General features: G+C 41.5%; 2 protein-coding genes across 2 annotated transcripts; both read left to right on the plus strand.

Moving 5' to 3' along the window:
* Positions 1 to 173: 173 nt before the first annotated feature.
* On the plus strand, positions 174 to 7983 carry LOC130516075 (structural maintenance of chromosomes protein 6). The gene is made up of 27 exons (XM_057016857.1): positions 174 to 306; positions 544 to 708; positions 816 to 948; positions 1346 to 1451; positions 1524 to 1660; positions 1788 to 1849; positions 2469 to 2549; positions 2632 to 2733; positions 2822 to 2941; positions 3072 to 3170; positions 3346 to 3492; positions 3619 to 3707; positions 3797 to 3961; positions 4059 to 4237; positions 4333 to 4534; positions 4654 to 4768; positions 4923 to 5083; positions 5166 to 5301; positions 5474 to 5554; positions 5679 to 5849; positions 6010 to 6147; positions 6271 to 6416; positions 6510 to 6635; positions 6723 to 6828; positions 6964 to 7116; positions 7212 to 7309; positions 7468 to 7983. The coding sequence occupies exons 2-27, from the start codon at positions 583 to 585 to the stop codon at positions 7559 to 7561; spliced, it is 3273 nt and encodes a 1090-aa protein (XP_056872837.1). The 5' UTR covers positions 174 to 306; positions 544 to 582; the 3' UTR covers positions 7562 to 7983.
* Positions 7984 to 10527: 2544 nt separating this feature from the next.
* On the plus strand, positions 10528 to 11965 carry tmem18 (transmembrane protein 18). The gene is made up of 5 exons (XM_057016858.1): positions 10528 to 10703; positions 10862 to 10979; positions 11370 to 11424; positions 11522 to 11615; positions 11716 to 11965. The coding sequence occupies exons 1-5, from the start codon at positions 10611 to 10613 to the stop codon at positions 11809 to 11811; spliced, it is 456 nt and encodes a 151-aa protein (XP_056872838.1). The 5' UTR covers positions 10528 to 10610; the 3' UTR covers positions 11812 to 11965.
* The last annotated feature ends 8662 nt before the right edge of the window (positions 11966 to 20627 follow it).

The raw sequence follows: 20627 nt of genomic DNA on the forward strand, positions 1-20627 counted from the left end.
TGTCAGAATAGGCCAATGCCAATTCTTATATTCTTAAGTCTTTCCAAAATAAAACTAATTCATCCTTTCTTTTTATCCACCTAACTTGTTTCTCCGAGTTACCGCTTGTCCTCCAGTCCAGTTGGTGGCGGTATTTCACCGTGACGCTGCTGGATCTACCACTTTTTAGACGAAGAAGAAATTCGCCCCTGCGTCGCCGTACTACGAGTTTCAGGGTGGGCGCGAATTCGGAGTTCGGTCCCGGTTCCGGGGAAAGCTGCCCCGTCTTTGTGGCCCCTTCCCTTGGACATCATTTACGAACGTCAGGTAACAGCCTATGATTTACATGCAGTTTAAACCAATAGTTCACCCAGCTTCGTCACTGTTTTTTTTTTAGTTTGTTGCATACGCTGTCAATACTACAAAAACTAATTTGCCATCAACTACTTTTAATATCATTGCTTACCTTAACCCTAACCTTTTTTTTTTAATCTTGCTTGAGTTAATTTCTTGACTGAACGCTCGTCGATATGAGCAAATGTGTGCTCTTTGTTTGTCCGTCAGTTTCGTTTTCCCCAATATAAGCCAGGCTGTGTGCGCAAGATGTCAAAAAGGAAGAGCATCTCGACCCATGACAAGTCTACCAAGAGGGTTAGATTTGTGGAGGAGGAGGAGGACAGCGAGGATGCTGATGACCGCGATCAGGACGTTGAACGACTGAGTCCCCAGGTAGTTGTCATTGACATGCTGCAGAACCCCATGTTTTTATCAGAAAAAACCCCATCATCCACGTGTAGTGTATTGGTGCATCAGTTATGACCCATTGATCTCTGTAGGTGTTGCCCAGTGGTGATGTGAGCGATGTGGGGATTGTAAAAAGCATCACACTGAATAACTTCATGTGCCACGCTAACCTCGGCCCGTTTGCGTTTGGATCCAATGTCAACTTCATTGTTGGCAAGAATGGAAGTGAGTCACTTTTATTCACCCAATATTATAAAAAATGGCTACTAAAAAAAACTACCACAACTCCAACCATATTTAGTTAAGTAACTTGGCTTTATTTACGTTCATTGCTCTCTCTCATCTTGATTTTAATACTGAGAACTCTAGTCACACCCTACTAAATGCCTGTTAAATTTAAAATCAGAAGGCATTGCTTAGTAAACTTAAGATAATGTGGGAACAGGCTTCACCAGGTTACTTAACCGCAGGTCTGCCAGTTTGAGTCAGTTTGAGTCCTTTTTAACACACTGGTTTTCCTCAAAATGACAATTTAATTAATAAAATCAGATTGTCAGTCTGAGGAGAAGCAAAATACAGGATGTTAAGGGTTGTAACATGTTTTCTATTTGCTTATGTGCAGGTGGGAAGAGTGCCATTCTGACTGGACTCATTGTTGCCTTAGGAGGTAATGCACAAGCAACAAATAGAGGTTCCTCCTTGAAAGGCTTTGTGAAAGAGGGAGAAAGGTACACACTGCAACTCAAAGGCAAGATCTGTTAAAAATGAAAAAGTAAAATTCTATTTTTTCCTTTCCTCAGCTTTGCTGTTGTATCCATAACCCTGAATAACATGGGAAAGGATGCCTACAAACCTGAAGTTTACGGCCAAGCTATCGTTATCGACCAGAAAATAACACGTGAGGGAATAAGGACGTATAAACTGAAAAGTCAGTCAGGTAATGTAAATCTATATTTAATTCTCACCTGCTGCTGGTAGTTTAAATAGTAATTAGGTAATGACAAGTTGTTGTTTTTTTCTAAGGTTACGGGATCATAATCATGTTTTTATTTTTCCTCCAATAGGTCATATTATCTCAACCAAAAAGGAAGACCTTGTGACCATCTTAGACTACTATAATATACAGGTATGTGCCAAATTGTGTCAGGCAGTTTAGCTTCTATGACCTCAACAAAAATTGGAACAATTTATTGATTTATTTTGAGGCCAAAACTAATTAACTGAATGAATAACAGTTAAAAAAAATACAACTTTAGCCAATATGACTAATGTCTTGCTGTAGTCCCTGGCCCGATAATAATAGGCAGCCTAAAAAAATACATATATATTACTAATTAAAAATTAGTGAATTAAAAAGACAGTAATAGGATAGCTAAGTTACAAGCTAAATCAAGATTAAAGGAACAGTGAAGCAACCACACATTATATGTAACAGCTGTAAAACTGGAGTTTATATGTTTATCTTTAATGTGGGTGGGAAGTGAGTGTTATGGGAAGTGTTATGGCATTGGTTTATGAATTAATTCTGTGGAAGAGGAGCTAAACTATGCAGAAAACCAGACAGATGCTCCTGTTTTATTATATGGTTGTTAACAATAACATCTTGACATCTATTAGGTGAGCTTCAAACCAGCGTAGCGCTAATAGGGAGAAGTTGAAAGTGGGCAGTTTGGAGAGGAGAACCTTATGGTCGACTGTGAAAGTGTTTTTTTCATAACATTGAATACATTTTTGTTCCCTCAAAGGTGAACAATCCAGTTACTATTCTCACCCAGGAGATGAGTAAGTACTTTCTTCACTCCAAAGGAGGGGCAGAGAAATACAAGGTAAATTAACTATCGGTGTGTCAAATACAAAAACAGGTTTCTAATTATCAGTTGCTAAACAGATTATTTTTTCCCCTTTCAGTTTTTTATGAAAGCGACCCAGTTGGGGCAGATGAAAGACGACTTTGTCCACATTAAATCAACTAAATCTGTCACAGTGGATAAAGTCGAACAGCACAGTGAAGTGAGAATGACTCGGGATCAGTTATTTATTTGTTTTGAAGTCTAAACTACTGTAACATGCCATAAAAAAACATTTTTTCAAATAACAGTGTTTGAAAGATTTGAAGAGGGACTTCTTGGAAAAGGAAGACCGTTACAAGAGCCTGGCATCGGTTAACGAGATGTACACCAAACTGGAAGAGTTGAAGAAGCAGATGGCTTGGGCTTTGGTGAGCTCATCTTCAAGTTTTTTTGCTCTGGAAATCATTTCTGTTGTTTCCTCCTAACATATAACGTAATACCAAGTTTTTCTTGGCAGTATAAACCGCTCACAGAACTATTCTTAATTAATTTATGCAGGTTGGGGAAGTGGAGAAGGAGTTTGAACCAATGAAAGAGAAGCTGGAATCAGACAGATGTGCTACAAATAAATTTAATGAGAAAGTGGATGAATGGAAAGTAAGTCTCAGTTTAGCTATTTTTGCTTTTTATATTTAGGCCTATTGCTTGTGTGTTTAAATCAACTATTGAATAGCATTTATTATCTCCTGCCTGCACACTGATAAGTTACAGAATTGTTTTGAAAACGTTGATATTGTAGACTTCAGTAATATTCTTTTGTATAATAATTTAGAAAAAGGTGGAAGTTGCTGAAGGGAAGCAGAAGCAAAGCCACGAACAGTTGGAAGAGATCACCCAACAAATCTCAGAACTCCAGTCCAAATGTACTGAATTTAAAACCGAGGTCCAGAGAAGAAATGCCGACCTGAAGTCCTGTGAGGTTTGTGTTTGGACTCATTAGAACTTCATAAAATGAATACTTTACACTTTTGTACCATGCTGTACATATAAATCGGTTATCCATGTAAAAAGGAGGTTCTAATTTTGCATTCTGTGCCTGAGCCAGGTTACAGTCCACAGACACAAAGCTATACTAAGAGACCTGGAGAAGGATAAGGCCCAACTGTCCTCCAAGATCAATGATCTAAGTCTGAGGTACTTGTTTGGACATCTGTGTTGTATTCTGCTGTATTCATCTTAAAACCCATTTGTGTGTTGTCTGCCTCTGACATCTGGTCCTCCAGCATTAGCCAGGCCACTGGAGCAGAGAGCCAGGCCAGGATGGAGCGTATTGCACAGATTGAGGCTGCGCTGGAAGACCTGACTCACCACACTTCCACACTGGGCCAGCAGATTGAGCAGTATCAACATTCTTATCGCCATGCCATAGAGGGCCAAGGAAAAATGAAGTAGGAACCTGGGTTACCATATCTTGTTGTTATTTTATGAGCCTGTTAGCTTAATGACTCATTGAAATGTAATGAAATCATTCAATCTATTTAAAAGGAGAGAGCTGGAAGGGCTCCAGAAGTCCATTGATGCCAACAGAAGACAACTGCAGTCCATGGAGAGCAGTCGCTCCAATCGCCTGCAACGTTTCGGTGACCAAATGCCGGCTCTTCTTGCCGCCATTGACGAGGCTCACAAAAAGGGCCAGTTCAAGCACAGACCACGTGGACCTCTGGGTAAGCCTTGGCATTTGTCTTCCATAAATAATTAGGTGGTGCATTTACTTGTCTGACTGTGACAATATTGCAAGTTGATGAGGAATTTTCCATAGGATATCTTATTAGCCTGAAGGACCCAGAGCTGGCCCTGTCAATAGAAATATGTCTGAAAAACCTGGTGCAGGCCTTCACTTGTGACAACTATGATGATGAGCGGGTGCTCAAGAGCCTAATGACCAAAGTCCTCCAGCACGGCAGGAGACCAGCTATCATCACCAGCAGGTTTTTCCCACAAGTCCATGACACACAAAGAAGGTAAGGACACGTTCTAACGTATTCTTTATTTTTGCAGACTAGATTCTTCGCAGAAAACAAGGTTGTTGGTAGAATAAAAGCTCACGCATCGTTGATGGTTGTCGTTTGTTGTCTGTCAGGGCAGTGAATCACCCTGACTATCCCTCTGTACTTCAAGCACTTGAGATTGAAGATCCAGTTGTTGCCAATTGCCTGATAGATCAAAGGGCTATAGAGTGCATTCTACTCATCAAGGTGAGTTCTCTGGAAAACCACATTTTAGAAGATGCAGACCTTTCCAACGTATAGCTGTGCGTAAAAATGTCTTTGATTGTTTTGTTTTTTTTTTGTTTTTTTTAGATTTAGTGGTGTGAGGTCATGATGTGATATGTTTTTTTGTGGTGTTTAGAATCGTACAGAGGCTCGGAGAGTGATGCAAGGTAAAAATCCTCCTCAAAACTGCACTTCGGCCTTTTCTGTGGAAGGAGATCAGATCTTCACGAACCGCAGTTACACCGCTGACCAAACCCGAGCCAACTTCCTTTCCAAAGATGTCGAGGAGGGGATCAGGTCTGTAGGAATGTGCATTTTCTTTAAAGAAGTAGCATTTCGAAGTATTTGAAAATGACCCAGTGCCATGCTTTTCTTTCAGACACCTGAAGAGGGAGATGGAGACCCAGAAAGTTCAGGCCGCTCACATTCAGCAGCAAATAAGAAGTACAGACAAGAACATCAGCGAGAACCAAGATCTGCTGAGAAGAACCCAGACAGAACAGAAGACAACCGAGGTACGACATTCACAAAGTACCTAAAACAGGTCTGACATATCAAATTTATACATTTAAGATGCATCGGATCAGATGTAAAATTAAAAAAAAAAAATCCTTCCATTTTTAAAGATATAAAATAAAAAATCTTGCAGATTTACACATTTTTTTAATGTTATTACATGTATTTTAGAAAAAGACCATGAAGCTTCAACTGGAACTCACAGATCTAAAAAATGTGGAAGAGCCTCAGTCTGAGGATCTGAGACCTCTGGTCTGTATAGAAAAGTTTTGATTCTTGTTGTTCTATATTACATATTCGATGACCAATAAATGTTTTGGCATTTAATAAACCAGAATGCTTGTCTCGACATTCTGCTGTTAATGCATTGTCACAGGAGGAAGATCTTCAGGAGATCATTGCCAAGATCTCATCTAAGCGTGCTGAGTATGATGAGGCCCGAGCGCAGATGGCTGAGCTAAAGAGCGCTTTTGAGAACGCAGAGCAGGAGTACAAGCAGCACAAACAGCTGATAAACACAGCAGCTGAGGAGGCTGATGTGAAAAAGGTAGAAACTAAGCTGACTCCATTGTGACTCACTGACTTTCTCAATTTGAATACATTTCTACCTGATTTTGCTTGATGTTTCATGAGTCTTTCTTGCAATATTTTGTGGGTGTAGCTTAACTGAGGGACAACTTTAGCATTGTCTTTTTGTCCTTCTGCAGGAAGAGCTGAGCAAGACTGATCAGGAGGTGATGAAATGCAAGCATCATGAGAAACACTATGAGGAGAGACGCAATGCACATCTCTGCAGCATCAAGACTCTTGAGAACAATGTGGCTAGCAAAGAGAAGGAGCTTCAGGTAAATTTAGGAGGAATATTTTAATGATGGAGAACACAGAATAATTCATCCTGTGAGAAGCAAGTTGGAAATGCCATAGAGGTGCCTCGATTAAGTCTCATTAATAGATTGTTTATGGTTCAGGAATCTATAGCCAAGGCCAAAGAAATCTGTCCAGAACAGCTGGTGGTTCGACGGACGGCCAGGAGCCTGGACGCCGAGATCACCCGTCTCAAGGTCAAGATTGCGACCCAGAGGGAACATCAGGGTGACCGGGAAGAGATTGTGAGGTAGGTTACCCACAGTCCAATCAGAATTAAAGATGGTGCTCTACAGGAGAGTTTAACGTTGGTGTCAGAATCTCTAAATTCTTCCTCGTTTAGGGAGTATCACGAAGCTCTGGAGAGCTACGCGAACAAAGCACAGCAGATCAAGAACCTCAACAATTTCATCAAATGTCTGGATCGTGTCATGGACCAGAGGCTCTACGCCTACACTGTACTTCGTAGGTATGCTAGAGTGCAGAATGGCCAGAGAAAACGTCATTGTGGTAAATTTCAGTTTCTCTTTTTAATCCCTTATCTAACCCATCTCAGGTTCGTCTCGGCACACTGCAAGTACTACTTTGATAGCATGCTGGCTCAGAGAGGCTTCACTGGGAACATGACCTTTGACCACAAGAATGAAACCCTCTCTATCTCAGTAAGTTGAACGCTTCTCTCTTATCATGTTGAGTCTAATTTTCCCTCCACAATATACTACACCAAATTGGGTTTGCTCAGAAACTTGGAAGAAGCAATGAGAGGTTAATAAAACAGATCTTGTCCGCTCCTCTAGGTGCAGCCGGGTCAGGGAAACAAGGCTGACTTGAATGACATGCGCTGCTTGTCTGGAGGCGAACGCTCCTTCTCCACCGTTTGCTTTGTTCTCTCTCTTTGGCCCATCACGGAGGCACCATTTCGCTGTCTGGACGAGTTTGACGTTTACATGGTAAAAAGACCCCACTTTAATCAAGAAGGCTCATTTATTATCTGAGTCCGTATTGTTGTTGATAACCTGAATCCTCGGCTTCTTCCTCCACTCAGGACATGGTGAACCGGAGGATATCCATAGACATGATGTTAAAGGTGGCAGACAGTCAAAAAAATAGACAGTTCATTTTCCTCACCCCACAAAGCATGAGGTAAACACTAAATGCACTGGGACCACATAGCTGGCTAATGGATATTTACTTTTAAATAATTTATGCATAAATGATTCTGACTGGTTTAGATTCCAGGGAAAGATGCACAAGCTCAGTCATCTTTTGCACCGCTTTTTATCTTTTTTTGCCCCCCCCAGCTCTCTTCCGGAATGCAGACGTATCCACATTGTTCAGCTGAATGATCCAGTCCATGGCCAGACCCAAATGGAACAAGAAGGGGAGGGGCCTTAGTGGTGCCAACTGGTCACAATGTTCTCAGGAAATTATTTTCTTTTTAGATTCATTTAGGAGCAGTAACAGTTGTGTAACTTTCACTGTATTTATGGGCCAATGATGCCAGAATCAGTTCCAGTTCTGCCGGTCCATCTGAAAAATGAAACTCATTGTTATCTGTTAGATCTTTAATCTATTCCACAGTTACGGTACCCTTTAAATGCAAACGGTGAACGAGGCTTTGGCCAACAGTCTCACAGTGTGTCTTAATGCAAAAGAACAGTTTGATTGATACTTTTAAATATTCCAGCATGAACCAGTTGGTTTGAAAATGGGTGATCTGAGCTTTTAAATTCCCCCCAAACCTTCCTATTACTGTAAATAAAAGCTACCACATTTAGATGTTTAATGACCATTAAACCAATTGTGTTTGATAAAAACCGGTTGGGAGTCTGTTTAACAAGTGCTCAGAGTTTTAGATTCGTTAATTGTTGATATAAATGACAGAACACTGGACTAAAGTTGACATCCTTGGGAGGTGGGGGTGGCCTGTGCTGTAAGTGGCTCTGTGCCAAATCCCCTACAAAGCAGCCCTCCGGTGGAATGCATTTCCACTCATGCACATAACGCCTGGTGACAGCATACCTGACCTGAGCAGGAGCGACACTCTTATCTTTCTTCATGCCTGAGAGCTGCAGAAACTCCAGACCTTCATCGTCAGTTTAAACATGCATGAAGTGAATTATCAGCGCCATGTGGACGGCACGGATCAGCACGGCGATGGACAACAAACCCACAGACGGCGCAGAGAAATTCATATTCCCTTCCTGCCGGAGAGATACGAGCCGCTGGTGGACGAGGAGGAGAGAGTCAAGCTGAAGGAGGAGAGGAAGAAGAGGAAAAAGAAACAGTACAAGAAAGTGAGGAAGGTCAGTATGAGCTTTCATGTTCTTGAGTTGGAGCCACAGAAATCATCTGGAGGACTGTTTGAAATTCTGCAGTTGACTCAAACATCCACTTGTGGTTAAATACTTTTGAAGTCTCGCTAATTTTTTAAATTGCAGTTCAGCCGTCTGAGCTTGGATTTCCCAGCAGGATAAAAACAACCCTAGATTATTCCCATACATGTGCATTAAATCATAAAAAGGGGACTTGAGTAAATATCTTGGGAGATGGTGCAATTATTAGATATTCTGGGAAATTAAAATTTTGCATGTTCTGGGTAGGAACCAGTCCCTGGTCTCGGGGGTAGGGTCCCCTGGCGTCACTTTAGATGAGCATTCCTAAGGCCCTGAAGACTCCAAAGTCAAATCCTTTAATCGTTAAAGTCGGATCCGATAAACTGCTGTATTGAATTATTTACTGACTCTTTCAGGTTTAAGAACAAATTCAGAAATCAAAATCATTTTTGGCTCACTGCGGAATTTAAATCTATTTTTACACAAACATTTGGCTTCCTGTATCCGCTTCAGCCAGTCGGTCCTTTCCTGTTCCAACATGTAGGAGGACACAATAGTATTCATGAAGGGTTTGCTTACACTTTTAGTTATAGCTGCAGCCTGAACCTGTATGGGTGCGTATATGTGTAAGTTTAATTAGATCACACTTTTGCTTTTATTGCTTCTACTATTATAATGTTGTTGCTATAATAGTGATAATTGTAAAAAAAAAAAAAAAAAAAATCAACATGGCAACTTAAGGAGACAAAAGGACAGGAATTATGGCTGAAACATGGGAATGAGAGTGGACCAAGAACTGACCCCAGAGGTACTCCACATTTAAAAGGCACAACAGCAGAATAACAACACAGGGTTTAAGTGTATTTAAATTGAATGAATAATGAATTATTCATTCTAATAAATGAATCTGAATGTTTAACGAGCTGTAATGTTGTCTGTTTCAGAATGTTGGGAAGGCGCTCCGTGTCACCTGGAAATGCCTGGTGCTGGGTCTCTACAACTTCGCTCTTGGCTACTCGACTCCCATCTCTGCGGCTGCAAACTTTGCCCCCGACTTTCACCCTGGCAGAAACACCAGCTGAGATCTGAAACCTGCACCGCCTCTAATTAACCTCTGCAACTAAACCGTCTTTACTTTTATATGTTAATGTAGTTTTCATCATGTTTATGTTTGTTTCTGAAAGAATATTTGATAAATGATAGCAAAAGGAATATAATGAACTCTCCTTTTATTGATTTAAATTATTTTACATGTGTGCAAAAAATGTATATGGCACTTGTTGGGTCTTTTTTTAAACCTCAAGTGCATGTCTGCGTAGAGGTTCAGGAGGTAAATAAGTAGTATTAGTTATAAAAACCAAAAACTTAAGTAACTTTCTATGGGTTTTTTTGTTTGTTTTTACTGTGGGCTGAAATATGGTAACTGGAACCACATGCTTGTTACAGACAGTCAAGAATTAAGCAGGAGAGGATAATCAGGAGCTGAGAGAGAAAGAGACAAAAAGAAAACTAGACCGAGCCATTATGTCAGACTGGACCAAGTGGAACTGTAATAGAGTTCTTAACTTTTGTACTGGTGTCACCTCTGAAGGAACCTTTGTGGCACCTCTGTAAGTTTGTGAAAATATTTTTAAAAATAAAATTGTACATATGAACAAACTTGCAATGATAATTTCTGTAATTGCAGAAACAGTTTCTGGGGGAAATAATGGTGTTGTATATGTATTATTAGCAAAACAAGTTTAATTATGGTGTTTGAGTGTGCAAGAAAAGCTACTATGAAGAATGTCAGTGATTTAAAACTGCTGAAATGACAGTAAATCTAAATAGATAGATCTTAAAATGCTGAATCTGTAGAGTGGTAAATTATGATAGAAGCTGGAGTTCAAAACTTCTTGTAAACAAACTATGAATTGTGTTGGTCTTTATAAAAACTATTGCAAATCGAGCTTATACGGTACGTAGTGATTCGCTCTCCTGGCCGCTGGGGGCAGTAATGCAACAGTAAGCTGGTTACCTGGCGCCGATAAACTGGAGAAGAAGGGAGAGTCGACGTGAAGAAGAAAAAGAAAAACAAACTACCGTACTGAGTTCAGAGTCTAGTGAAGATGACAGACCAAAAAGTCAAAAATGTTACTTCGATTCCCATTGATGGATTCAGTAATCTAAGGATTACATCCGTATGGACGTTTCTGATGTCTGTAAGTAACATCGAGACCAGTGTTTCCCGATTCTTGGAGCTAGCTTGTTATATTTGCAAACTCTTGGTTTTGATTCTATATTTACAATAGATGCTTGATCAGTTTCGTCTTTAGTTAACATTTTAAATGACTGATCTTTTTTTTATATTAATATGTAGGTGCAGTGGTCGGAGCCTTGGCTGATCGGGTTAATGATATTTCATATCGTGTGTTTGTTCCTGACTGTGTTGACTTGCCGGTATTACAGAGCCCAGATATGTCACTTCCTGCTCCTGCGTAAGTGGACAATACAAGTAGCCTCAACAATGTGCTAATTAGTCTTAATATAATGGATAACATATGTGAAAGTGAGACATGGTAGAGCACCAAGTTGTAATAAAACAATTAGCCATTTAAATGACCCTACGCTACTATTTAACAAGTCCTTGACACACTTTTATTGCAGGATACATTTGACACTGCCAAGAGCATTCTGTTTATGATAGACCTAGCCCAGAAATGAAAATCAATCATAAAAAATATACAAACATGATCTCAAGTGACAGTAAAACAGTCCAGTATAGTTTGCTGATGGCGTATGATGGTGTTGTATGTGGTAGTTCTCAACTTCCGCCTTAGATTTGTATTAAATTCAAATGTTTTCCCATGTTTGACCTCTCCCCACAGTTGGTCTGGTGTACAGCGCTGAGTATTTAAATGAGTTGGCTGCCATGAACTGGAGGTAAATCATTTGTCTCTCATATTTCTTTTTTTCTTTTTTTTTATAAAAACAGGTGTGGTGGATCATTGTTATTTATGTCTGGTGGGTTTTTTTGCAGGGCCTTCTCTAATTTCCAGTACTTTGATTCCAAAGGCATGTTCATATCTTTGGTCTACTCTATCCCTCTTCTTCTAAACACAATCATCATTGTGGTAAGCTTCATTATTCAGCATCAGTGTCACATCAAGTCAGAATATAAAAGCACACTTTAACATTGTTTCTCACGTGCTGGTTGCGGTTTTCCTCTGCCAGATGGTGTGGGTGTACAGGACCTTTTCCACGATGGCTGAGTTAAAAACTCTTCAGCTGCAACAAAAATCACGAGCAGAAAAGAGAAAGAAGGACTGAGGCCTGTGATGTCCAAAAATGGTTTTTGTTTGGAGTCAACAACCTCGATCTCTGCTAATCCTGACTTTTGGAGAAGATAGTTTCCATTCCTTCACATGACGGTCCTCCCTGGTTTTAACATGTTTGACAAAGTATAAAGACGGACTTCTACACATTTATGTTTTGTATTTGATGTTTAAATGTGTGTTAAATGCACAGAGAAAGAATGTTATATTTTAATGCCTTTTTTGCGTCGGGTTAAATGGGAATATTGGGAACGGGAATGGGTTTATTATGTAAACCAGCAGCCTTTTTTTCCAGAACTGTTCTACCATAAGGTGTCCTGTTTATTTTGGTTAGATTCTACATCCTGGGTTTTTTCTAAAAGAGAAGTTTTAATCAATATCAGGAAAGTTGTGGTCTTTCATTCTCTGCATTAGATTTGTGCTAAAGTGCTAGTATTTTCCTCCAGGTATCTTTTTATCCCAAACTTGGTCAAAAACATCTCAAAGCTCCCTGTAAGAATGAAGAAAGTGTGGTCTTGTGACCGGTCTGAGGGCCAACAGGGAGCTACAGTCGTTCACATGAAAGATGTGCGGCTGTTTGATGAGTCCACTTTAAGCTCTGTGTGATAGAGGAGTCTGAACCCTTCTTATCGCCGACGCAGCGACCTTACCGTGTGGTTCCCTAGTCACATCTGTGTAATCTTTCAATTCTTATCCAAATGAAGCCGTTTTTCAACAGCCTCATTTGTCATTCAACTCATTTGTCTTTCGAGTGGATAGAAAATTCACTTTTACGCTCACGGGCTGCTGCCTGGCAGAGGTCAATAGGTCACTGATGTCAGGCAGTGAAGGAATGCGCAGTTAGAGGGTGTTACGGGTAATGTGACGGCGAAGTGCTGCTTCCTCCGACCCTCAGTGATTGACGCAGCATTGTTGCAGCAAACTGACGGGTTTCCCATGAAGGAGTCCATGTTTGTGGTTCTTAAGTCAGTAGTGACGAATGTCCATCCTGACAGTTCATCTAGTCTCTCATGCAACATTAGAATTCAAGGCATGCAGATACCGTGAACTGTAGATTAAAGAACCACTTAAAACGGGTTGAAGCGGCGGACGTCCGCGTATAAAATTCAGTCTGAAATGTGGGGCGCAGCTTATGAGGTATCACGAAATGGTCCGCCGCCCAGGAGACAAATGAGTTGCAGAGGACTAGAAGAAATATGACATCTGAGCCGAGTTTCAGTCAGTCAACCAAAAAACAGTGATTTTGTTTGGGGAGACGCTGATGAACTCCTGATGTTGTTTCCACCCCAAAGTGCATCCTGTCAGATTAAAATTCACCTTCGCAAAAAGCTTTGCTGTCACTCTACAATAAATGTGCTTAACTGTTGTCGTTCGACACGATGGAGAAACACATACCACATCGAGATGCTCAGGTGGAGGTGGAGGCTCTGTGATTGATGTGTGTTTTATGGAGCAGATTGTGCATTGGGCCGTTTATTGTGCGAAGCAAGGTGACGGCGGTGGAAGCCGAGTCCTCCGTTTATCCCTCTTGTCGAGCATGAAATCACTGGACAGGTTCAGCCAAAGCTTTTATTGCGTTCCTGCTTCCACCGCTGTTTCAGTGAGGCCACCTGCAGACGTCGCTAACAACACAAAGCAGACTATTGTGGGGTTTTTTCTAATTTATTGGAAAACTAAGATTTTAGAGAGCTGTAAAAAACAAAATGTATTCATTGGGAAAATAACAAATTGGTAAACGTAAATAAGCCTTATTCACAAAAAAATGTCACTCCTTTGGCCGTGCGGCTTGCATTCTTTCTGGCATTGTTTTTAGGTACTTTTCCACAAATGTGGAACCCCTGAACCCCCGTACCAGAATCCCCACAGTGTTTCACTGGGGTGTCGTGCATTTAGCAACACCATGTTTTTCTGCACATATAAATACGACCTGCGCTGAGTGAAAAGTTCAAGCTCGGCACTTTTTTTATAGGGCGCTAACAGTGTAGTGGGGTTGGAGTAAATTTGTTTAGCACCTTAAAGGAAAAAACACAGTGATTCTATTCTAAATATATAACAAAAAAACAAAATAATGCAACACAACAATAGAGTTTATACATTGGAAAAAAATAGAACACAATACTATTGTTTTTGCTCCTGTTTTTCATGACCTCAAATCAAAGATCTACAACAAAAGGCCCATTTCCACAAATATTGTTCACAAGTCTAAATCTGTGTTGTGAGCACTTCTCCTTTCCTGAGATTTCCCACCCACCTCACAGGTACCAAGGCGCTGATAAGACGTTTGTGATTATTGCGCAGGCGTTCCTTACGCTGCCCTATTTGAGAGAAATCTGTACATGGAAAAGGTCTTGGAATTTTTGAGTGCAGCTCATAAAAAATGGGAACAAAAACAAAATTGCTGCATTAATCATTTTGTTGAGCATATATATTTGGCAAACTCTTGAAGCTAAGCTAAAAGCCAAAGTTGAATCACATCCAAGCTGTTAGCTTAGCTGTTAGGGAGGATCCCTGTTGCTGTCACGGGGTGCACGGGGCAAATAGCGTGCGTGTCATCGACAACCTTCTTTTTAAATAAGCAGCAGCATTCTGGCTCTGTCCATCTGTTTCAAACCGAGGCTAACGGCCTTTTACCGCCAGGAGGTGTGTGTTCTTGCAAGTCTTTCATTTTTCCACGGTGAAGAACCAAGAGTCACCTCCAAGTTTCTTGCTTTTCTGTCTTTTATGGTGTTGGACTTCACTTATTAGCATGTTCTTTTATTTTCCAGTGATTTCCTATTTTCCACGGTGACACATTTCCAGACGTCTGGTAAATATTAATCCTTTTGATTTTCAAGCAAAGATTTGATCTATTAGAAAATAAAGTTATCAGGTTTCCCTGAAGTTACATATAAACCAAGCTTGCATGTCCTTGCAGTGTGAACAGGGGTGCTGGAAGGCTTATATGAGATTTGGTGGCATAAGTTGACATTTAAATCCCAGCTCCTTGCATTTGTTTCCAAATCTAGACCACTATGAAAGATAGAATGCAGGACAAAGCCAAAATCCAACAGCTGTGGAGGTGATGGAGGACAGGGACATGAAAGCTGCATCTCTGCTTTTGCATAGAAAATGGACACGTGGATCGCCAAAAGTGCTAAACAAAATAAGCTCATTCATGCCCATACTCGCACACGCTGGAACGTCTGGACAGACTGTACGTCTTAGAGACGACGTCTCCACGGACACTTGTCCCAATTTAGTGTTTTCTGTCTGAAACGCATGAGTCACAGCTCATTAGTGCTTCTTCTCAGAACTTCTTCTGCTCAGCGGTCGTCAGTCCGTGCAGGAGAGAGCGCCTTACAAACACGTATCTATTTGCAAAATCGGGAAATATTTGTGTACAGCGAGATTTTTTCCCCCTCATTTAACATCTGCGTTTTCTGTTCTTTGTAAAATATCACCTTCATCTGAGCATGTGGAAATATCCCCTTCAAAGAACCTGTCTGAAAATAATGAAAGACTGGCCAATTCTCAGGTTGGAGAGATGTATACGCTCTCACCAAATGCACAGAGACGGGGAAAGGGGGGGAAATCATGTTTCAATCAGAGCAGGATTTTAGGATCCACTGTGATCTTTGGACAGATTCCATTTCAGAATCATGTTACTTCAGATCCAAGATGAATTTTGTGTTGGTTGTAAATTGACATAAATGTGCAGGGCCTCAGGGGAGTTACCTTTTCAGATTCGGATGAATTTGTGGACTTGACAGAGATTTTGGGCCACTGTTGTTCAACTCTAAAGGAGCAATTTGAAAACGATCTTTGAGGTCACCGTAGAGTGTTGGAAGAAATGCACAGAGGAGACAGAGAGAAAGAAGCCCAACAGACACCGTTTACGTAAAGCTGTGTATCGTCAGCATAGAAATGGAACGAGATGTGGCTGGGAGCACGTGGGGTGTTACAAGAACAGGCCTGGAAACTTTCATGTTCAATAACAGAAAAGCTTCCCAAGGAGAGAACCTCCAGGGAAAGTTTAGGATTTTTTCTATACTTCTCTCCATCTTTCACACGCCGCACCATCTTATAAATAACGGATATTCAGGAAGTGAGCCAAGGTACACACGGGCTCCCTCTGGTTTGAAAAGAACATTTCTGGGTGGCTGATTGTGTAAAAGGATAACATCTGACTGAGGAAGAAGGATGAAGAGTTCAACAGAGTTGGAGGTCAGAATGCGTCTGGTTTTCTTCTTAAAATTATGGACTTTGTATGATCGCAGTCTTTTCTTCTCTGCCTATGCTGCTAAGAAATATTTGTCTAGACTGATAAGTCCTCATCTTCATCTCTAACACATGCCAACATAGCACCCTCAAATCTGTCAGAATTCATATTTTAAGTGCTGCCGTGGGCAATGAAACTGTTTAACCTCCAGAGAGATGAACAAATCAGCGCCACGGGAGAAATCGCATGGTTTGAATTACTGGGTGGCTTATTCCTTTTATTTTTGTGGCCCATGGAACTTGTTAAAGTTTTGCTCGGCCCAACTAGTTGACAGACAGCAGTTGAGGCTGTTGTGATGATGGTTTTTGGTCATTAAGAGTCGTTAGTCAACCTTCAGAGGCCCAAAAATGATGTGATTCATTAACTCAATTTTCACAAAGACAGCCAAATATATTCCCCTGGACTCGCTTTTCTCACAACAGACGACCATAAAATGAGCAAGAAAAAAAAGCTTAAGTAGCTACTACAGAAGAAGCTGATAAAAAGTATATATATATATCATTGTTACATCACTGGTACGACTGCACCACTTCCTCACTGAAAAATGCGTCTATTCCACAAATATGCTTCCCAGTGACGCAACAATGAATAATAAAGTGGGGCTTAAGTCTATTTAAAACACTCTGGAACAAAACCCACTTGTGTTAAACTTTCAGACTGGCAACACATGACGTCCTTCTCTACATCATAACATTACCCGCTGTTTCTATCAAATCACAGCGCGTTGATGTGATCATAAAGATATCACAAAATGTTTGACGTAAATATGGCGGCAGAGCAGTCGTTTGTGCTGCTTGTTTCGTGCTGCTGCCCTTTATCCGTCCCAGCATTCACATTTTCTGCCTTTTATTTTATTTTATTTAAACGTTGATCTGCTGTTTACAGATAATAGGATCAACGCAGCGTGTTTTTTCCTCGACGTGCCCTCCCTGCCACAGCAGCAGCAGCAGGCAGGAGCTGCTGGTCACCTGCTCCTTTCATAAGTATTGAAAAGTAACACAGGTGACTTTGACAGCCGAGTCCACTTAATCTAGTCTTCCTAATTAAAGCCGGCGCCCCCTGCTGATCAGAACGAGTATCAAGAAAATCCAACGTACGTTTTGAACCATGAAAAAAAAGGAAGATTCGGGCAGCCACATCATCCCTCAGACTGGGATCCATCCCATTACCGGTGCTGGTTCTCCAGTTTCTTCCTCCTTCCCAACACCGTCACCGGGTGTGAGCGTGCGTTTCCTGTGACTGATGTCAAAGGCAAAGAAAGCTAATTGAACTCTTCAGGTCTTTGACTGGTTTCGTTTTTCTCCGTCCTGCTACTTCTCCTGAGGTCAGAACCCAAACGACCGCGTGCTTTGGCCCGTTTATAGGAGGGATTCATGGGTCAACTGGAACAAAGCAAACCCCAATAACTCCTCTTTGTTTGAAACTTCAGATTAGACAACAAAAACATATCTTGCGAACTTAAAAACAGGTTACGCCTCCTTTAACTTCATCCCATAATCCTCATCCATCTCCTCCACTCTGTCATGCTGTTTATTTTATTTCCGGGGGGTAGACCCAGTTGGAGCCAGCCTCTCTCACAAATTGGCCGGACTTACACTTTGGCCAGTTTGCCGTCCATCAGACAGACATCAGACAGTTATTACTCACTCTGGACACTCACACCCCCCTGTCTGGGGAATGTGTGAACATCGGTGCCTCAGGCCTTGGGAGGTGATGGTTTTCCTCCATGGTTTTTATAATCAGCTCCAATTTCCTCCATATGTTTATCAGACGGGGACCCGTCAACTAATTTTGGACGTTTTCGCAGCTCTGGTCTGAAAATACTCCAACCCCGTCTTCCTCCTGGCCGGTCCTCGTGCTGTTTGCTGAGGTTCCCATCAGACCTGAGAAGACTTTGTCTTCCTGGCGTTTACTCCTCAAAGACCAAGGTAATTTCCATTACATGACAGCGAGTCACAGGTTATACAAACAACCCCTCCGAGCAGAGAGCGTGTCCACCCTCCAAAGATGGAGTGTGGGGGATATTGGGACCTTAAAGGCCACGCAGAAAATACCAGGTCCCATTTTCTCCCCAGGACATACGCAGTGATGACTCAGGACCAGAGACAGTCTTGCACTTACACAAATATATTATTGCATTTATCAGCCTCTGCCTGGGGGTTACACAGCTATGAGTGAAATATCAATTGTGTGCTTTAGCCACTCTAATAGAATTTACAACATAAAAGCATTTATGTGGAAACAGAGGCTGTGACTTTCTGACTAAACTTAAATGGATGAGGGATGATGTCACCCTAATATGTTGTGAAATCTCTGACAGAATATGATGACTCAGCAATTAGCAATAGTTCAGGATGAGCAGGGACAATTTATCCTCTTGATCTAAATGTATAAAGCAAGCTCAGAGCTCTTATCGCAGACAAGGAGCCAGGCTATGTGCCAGGGTGTGTGCCACATCATACACATTTAACGTTAGCCTTTAGTTGTTAGGAAGCTGGAAAACAAAAAAACCTGAACCATCTTCTGCCCCCTATTTTCACAACTCTCCAGAGGTGTTTGCTTGGGTTCAGGTCAGAATTCTAACTGGTCCAGTCAAGGACATTCACAGAGTTGTCCCCCAGCCACCACTGCGTCACCGTGGGGGGGAGGTGGGGTCGGAGAAAGAGGGAGAGGAGGGTGGATTCCCTGTCTGAAAACTCAGATTATAGGAGTGCTGCAGCAAAGGTTGTCCATCTGGAACTTTCTCCCATCTGCTCACAGAATCAGCCAGAGTGATCATGGTGTTCTTGGACGGCCATCACTTGGTGGAGTCCTGATTGTTTCAAACTTCCTTTCTAGGATGATGATGGCGATCACTGCGCTCTAATCCTGTCTCTGAGCTCTAGAGGCACTTCTGGAGGCAGTTCTGATGTTTGGTTTTTACTCAAATATGTCCGACCTTAGAGCAAAGGATGTGTGTCTTTCCAAATCATGTCCGAATGAATTCAAGTGGACTCTAAACAAGGTGTAGAAAACATCTCAACAATAACCAAGACAGATGGAAGGCCCCCAGAGCTGCAGTTGAAGGGTGGCAAAAGGTCTGAATAGTGAAACCTAAGGTTGGATTGTTCAATGGTACAAGCAAAAATTCTGTTTTCACTTTGTAATTCTGGATAAGTAGTCTCACAAGAAAATGTTTACTTTTTTTTAAACCTCAGTATGAAACAGACATTAGACAACGCGGAAAAAAAAGTAAAACAGCCTGAAAACGGTCCGCCTGCTGCCCTGGTTTTAATTACAAGTCCAATCACAACCCCTGCCAATACTAGTGGCCTGTTGTTGAACTTTTTAACTGGCACGTATCGTGATTATCAAGTAGAAGCTGTGTTTTTGTGTGTTGCCCTCAAGCAAATTTGAGTTTTTACAGTTTTTCTGTCCGATGTAATGAAACTTTGGAACACACACAGAGGGGAACCCTGTCAGTGTTCTAAACATTTCAATCCGATCACATTCTTTCACTTACATAATGTCTGTCAGCTGAGACCTCCGAGGGCTTCACAATAATTCAAGCCTTTTAAAAAAGAAAAGCATCTCGATGACAGGATGATCACTGGCAGTTCCTGTTATCTCTCTCATGTGGCCATACGTCTTTCCAGCACTCTCAGTGTTTATTGCCAGGTCTCGTGTGGTGCGACCGCCACCTTTGGAGGCGGCGGATGAGCAGAGATGCCAGACAGGCCATCTGCAGCTGAGGGTGTCCTCCCTGCATGTTGTCTGCTCCCACCCAGGCTTCTGATCAATGGGCACAGAGAGAGTTCATTTATCCAGCAGGGAGGGGGCCAGCCCAGACTTGAAGAATGGACCCAGAACAAGAAGTCTTTGGGAGAAGGAAGGGGAATGTGTAACATGAAATAACCCCTGACAATTTGCCCCTTTACTTTCTTCCCACTCTTAAACAATGAGGTGCTAAAGAGGGATGCCTGCGGAGGTCCTTGAACGCCCCTCAAAGGAACATATATATTGATTCACTTATTTATAGACACAATATTCTGGTTTGCAATATGAATCAATATAGTTATTTAGGCCCATTGCTTTCCATAATTTCTGGTAAAATGTAGACAAAAGCATGGCACAAGCAGCCTAGAGTTAGGGTTAGGAGTTAGGGGTTAGGGGTTAGAAGTTAAGGGTTAGGGGTTAGGGTTAGGGTTAGGGCCGTGGTCATGGGATGGCTGGCCATCGTTCAGAGGGGATAAAGGCGTGAGGGGTGAGGGGGTTTCCGAACTTATCCAACATCCAGGAAACATTGGAGTCATGGATCCTCAGCGGGCCCAACAGCTGTATTTGATAGATGAGATATTAGACGAGTGTTGAAAAATGATTGATTAAGGAAAAAAAAGGATGTTTCGAGAATGTGAATGTTTTCAGGCTGATTTTGATCAGACATCAGTAATTTACTGTCCTGGCTGGATTATTCACATTTCATGGGATCAAATTTTCTAAAGAAAATCCCTTGAATCCCTGAGCTGCAGCGGAATGAAGTCCATTTTAAAGGCAATTATGGATGATAGAACCTG

The sequence above is a fragment of the Takifugu flavidus genome, chromosome 19 (genome assembly GCF_003711565.1).
Source record: "Takifugu flavidus isolate HTHZ2018 chromosome 19, ASM371156v2, whole genome shotgun sequence".
In the NCBI taxonomy this organism is placed as follows: Eukaryota; Metazoa; Chordata; class Actinopteri; order Tetraodontiformes; family Tetraodontidae; genus Takifugu; species Takifugu flavidus.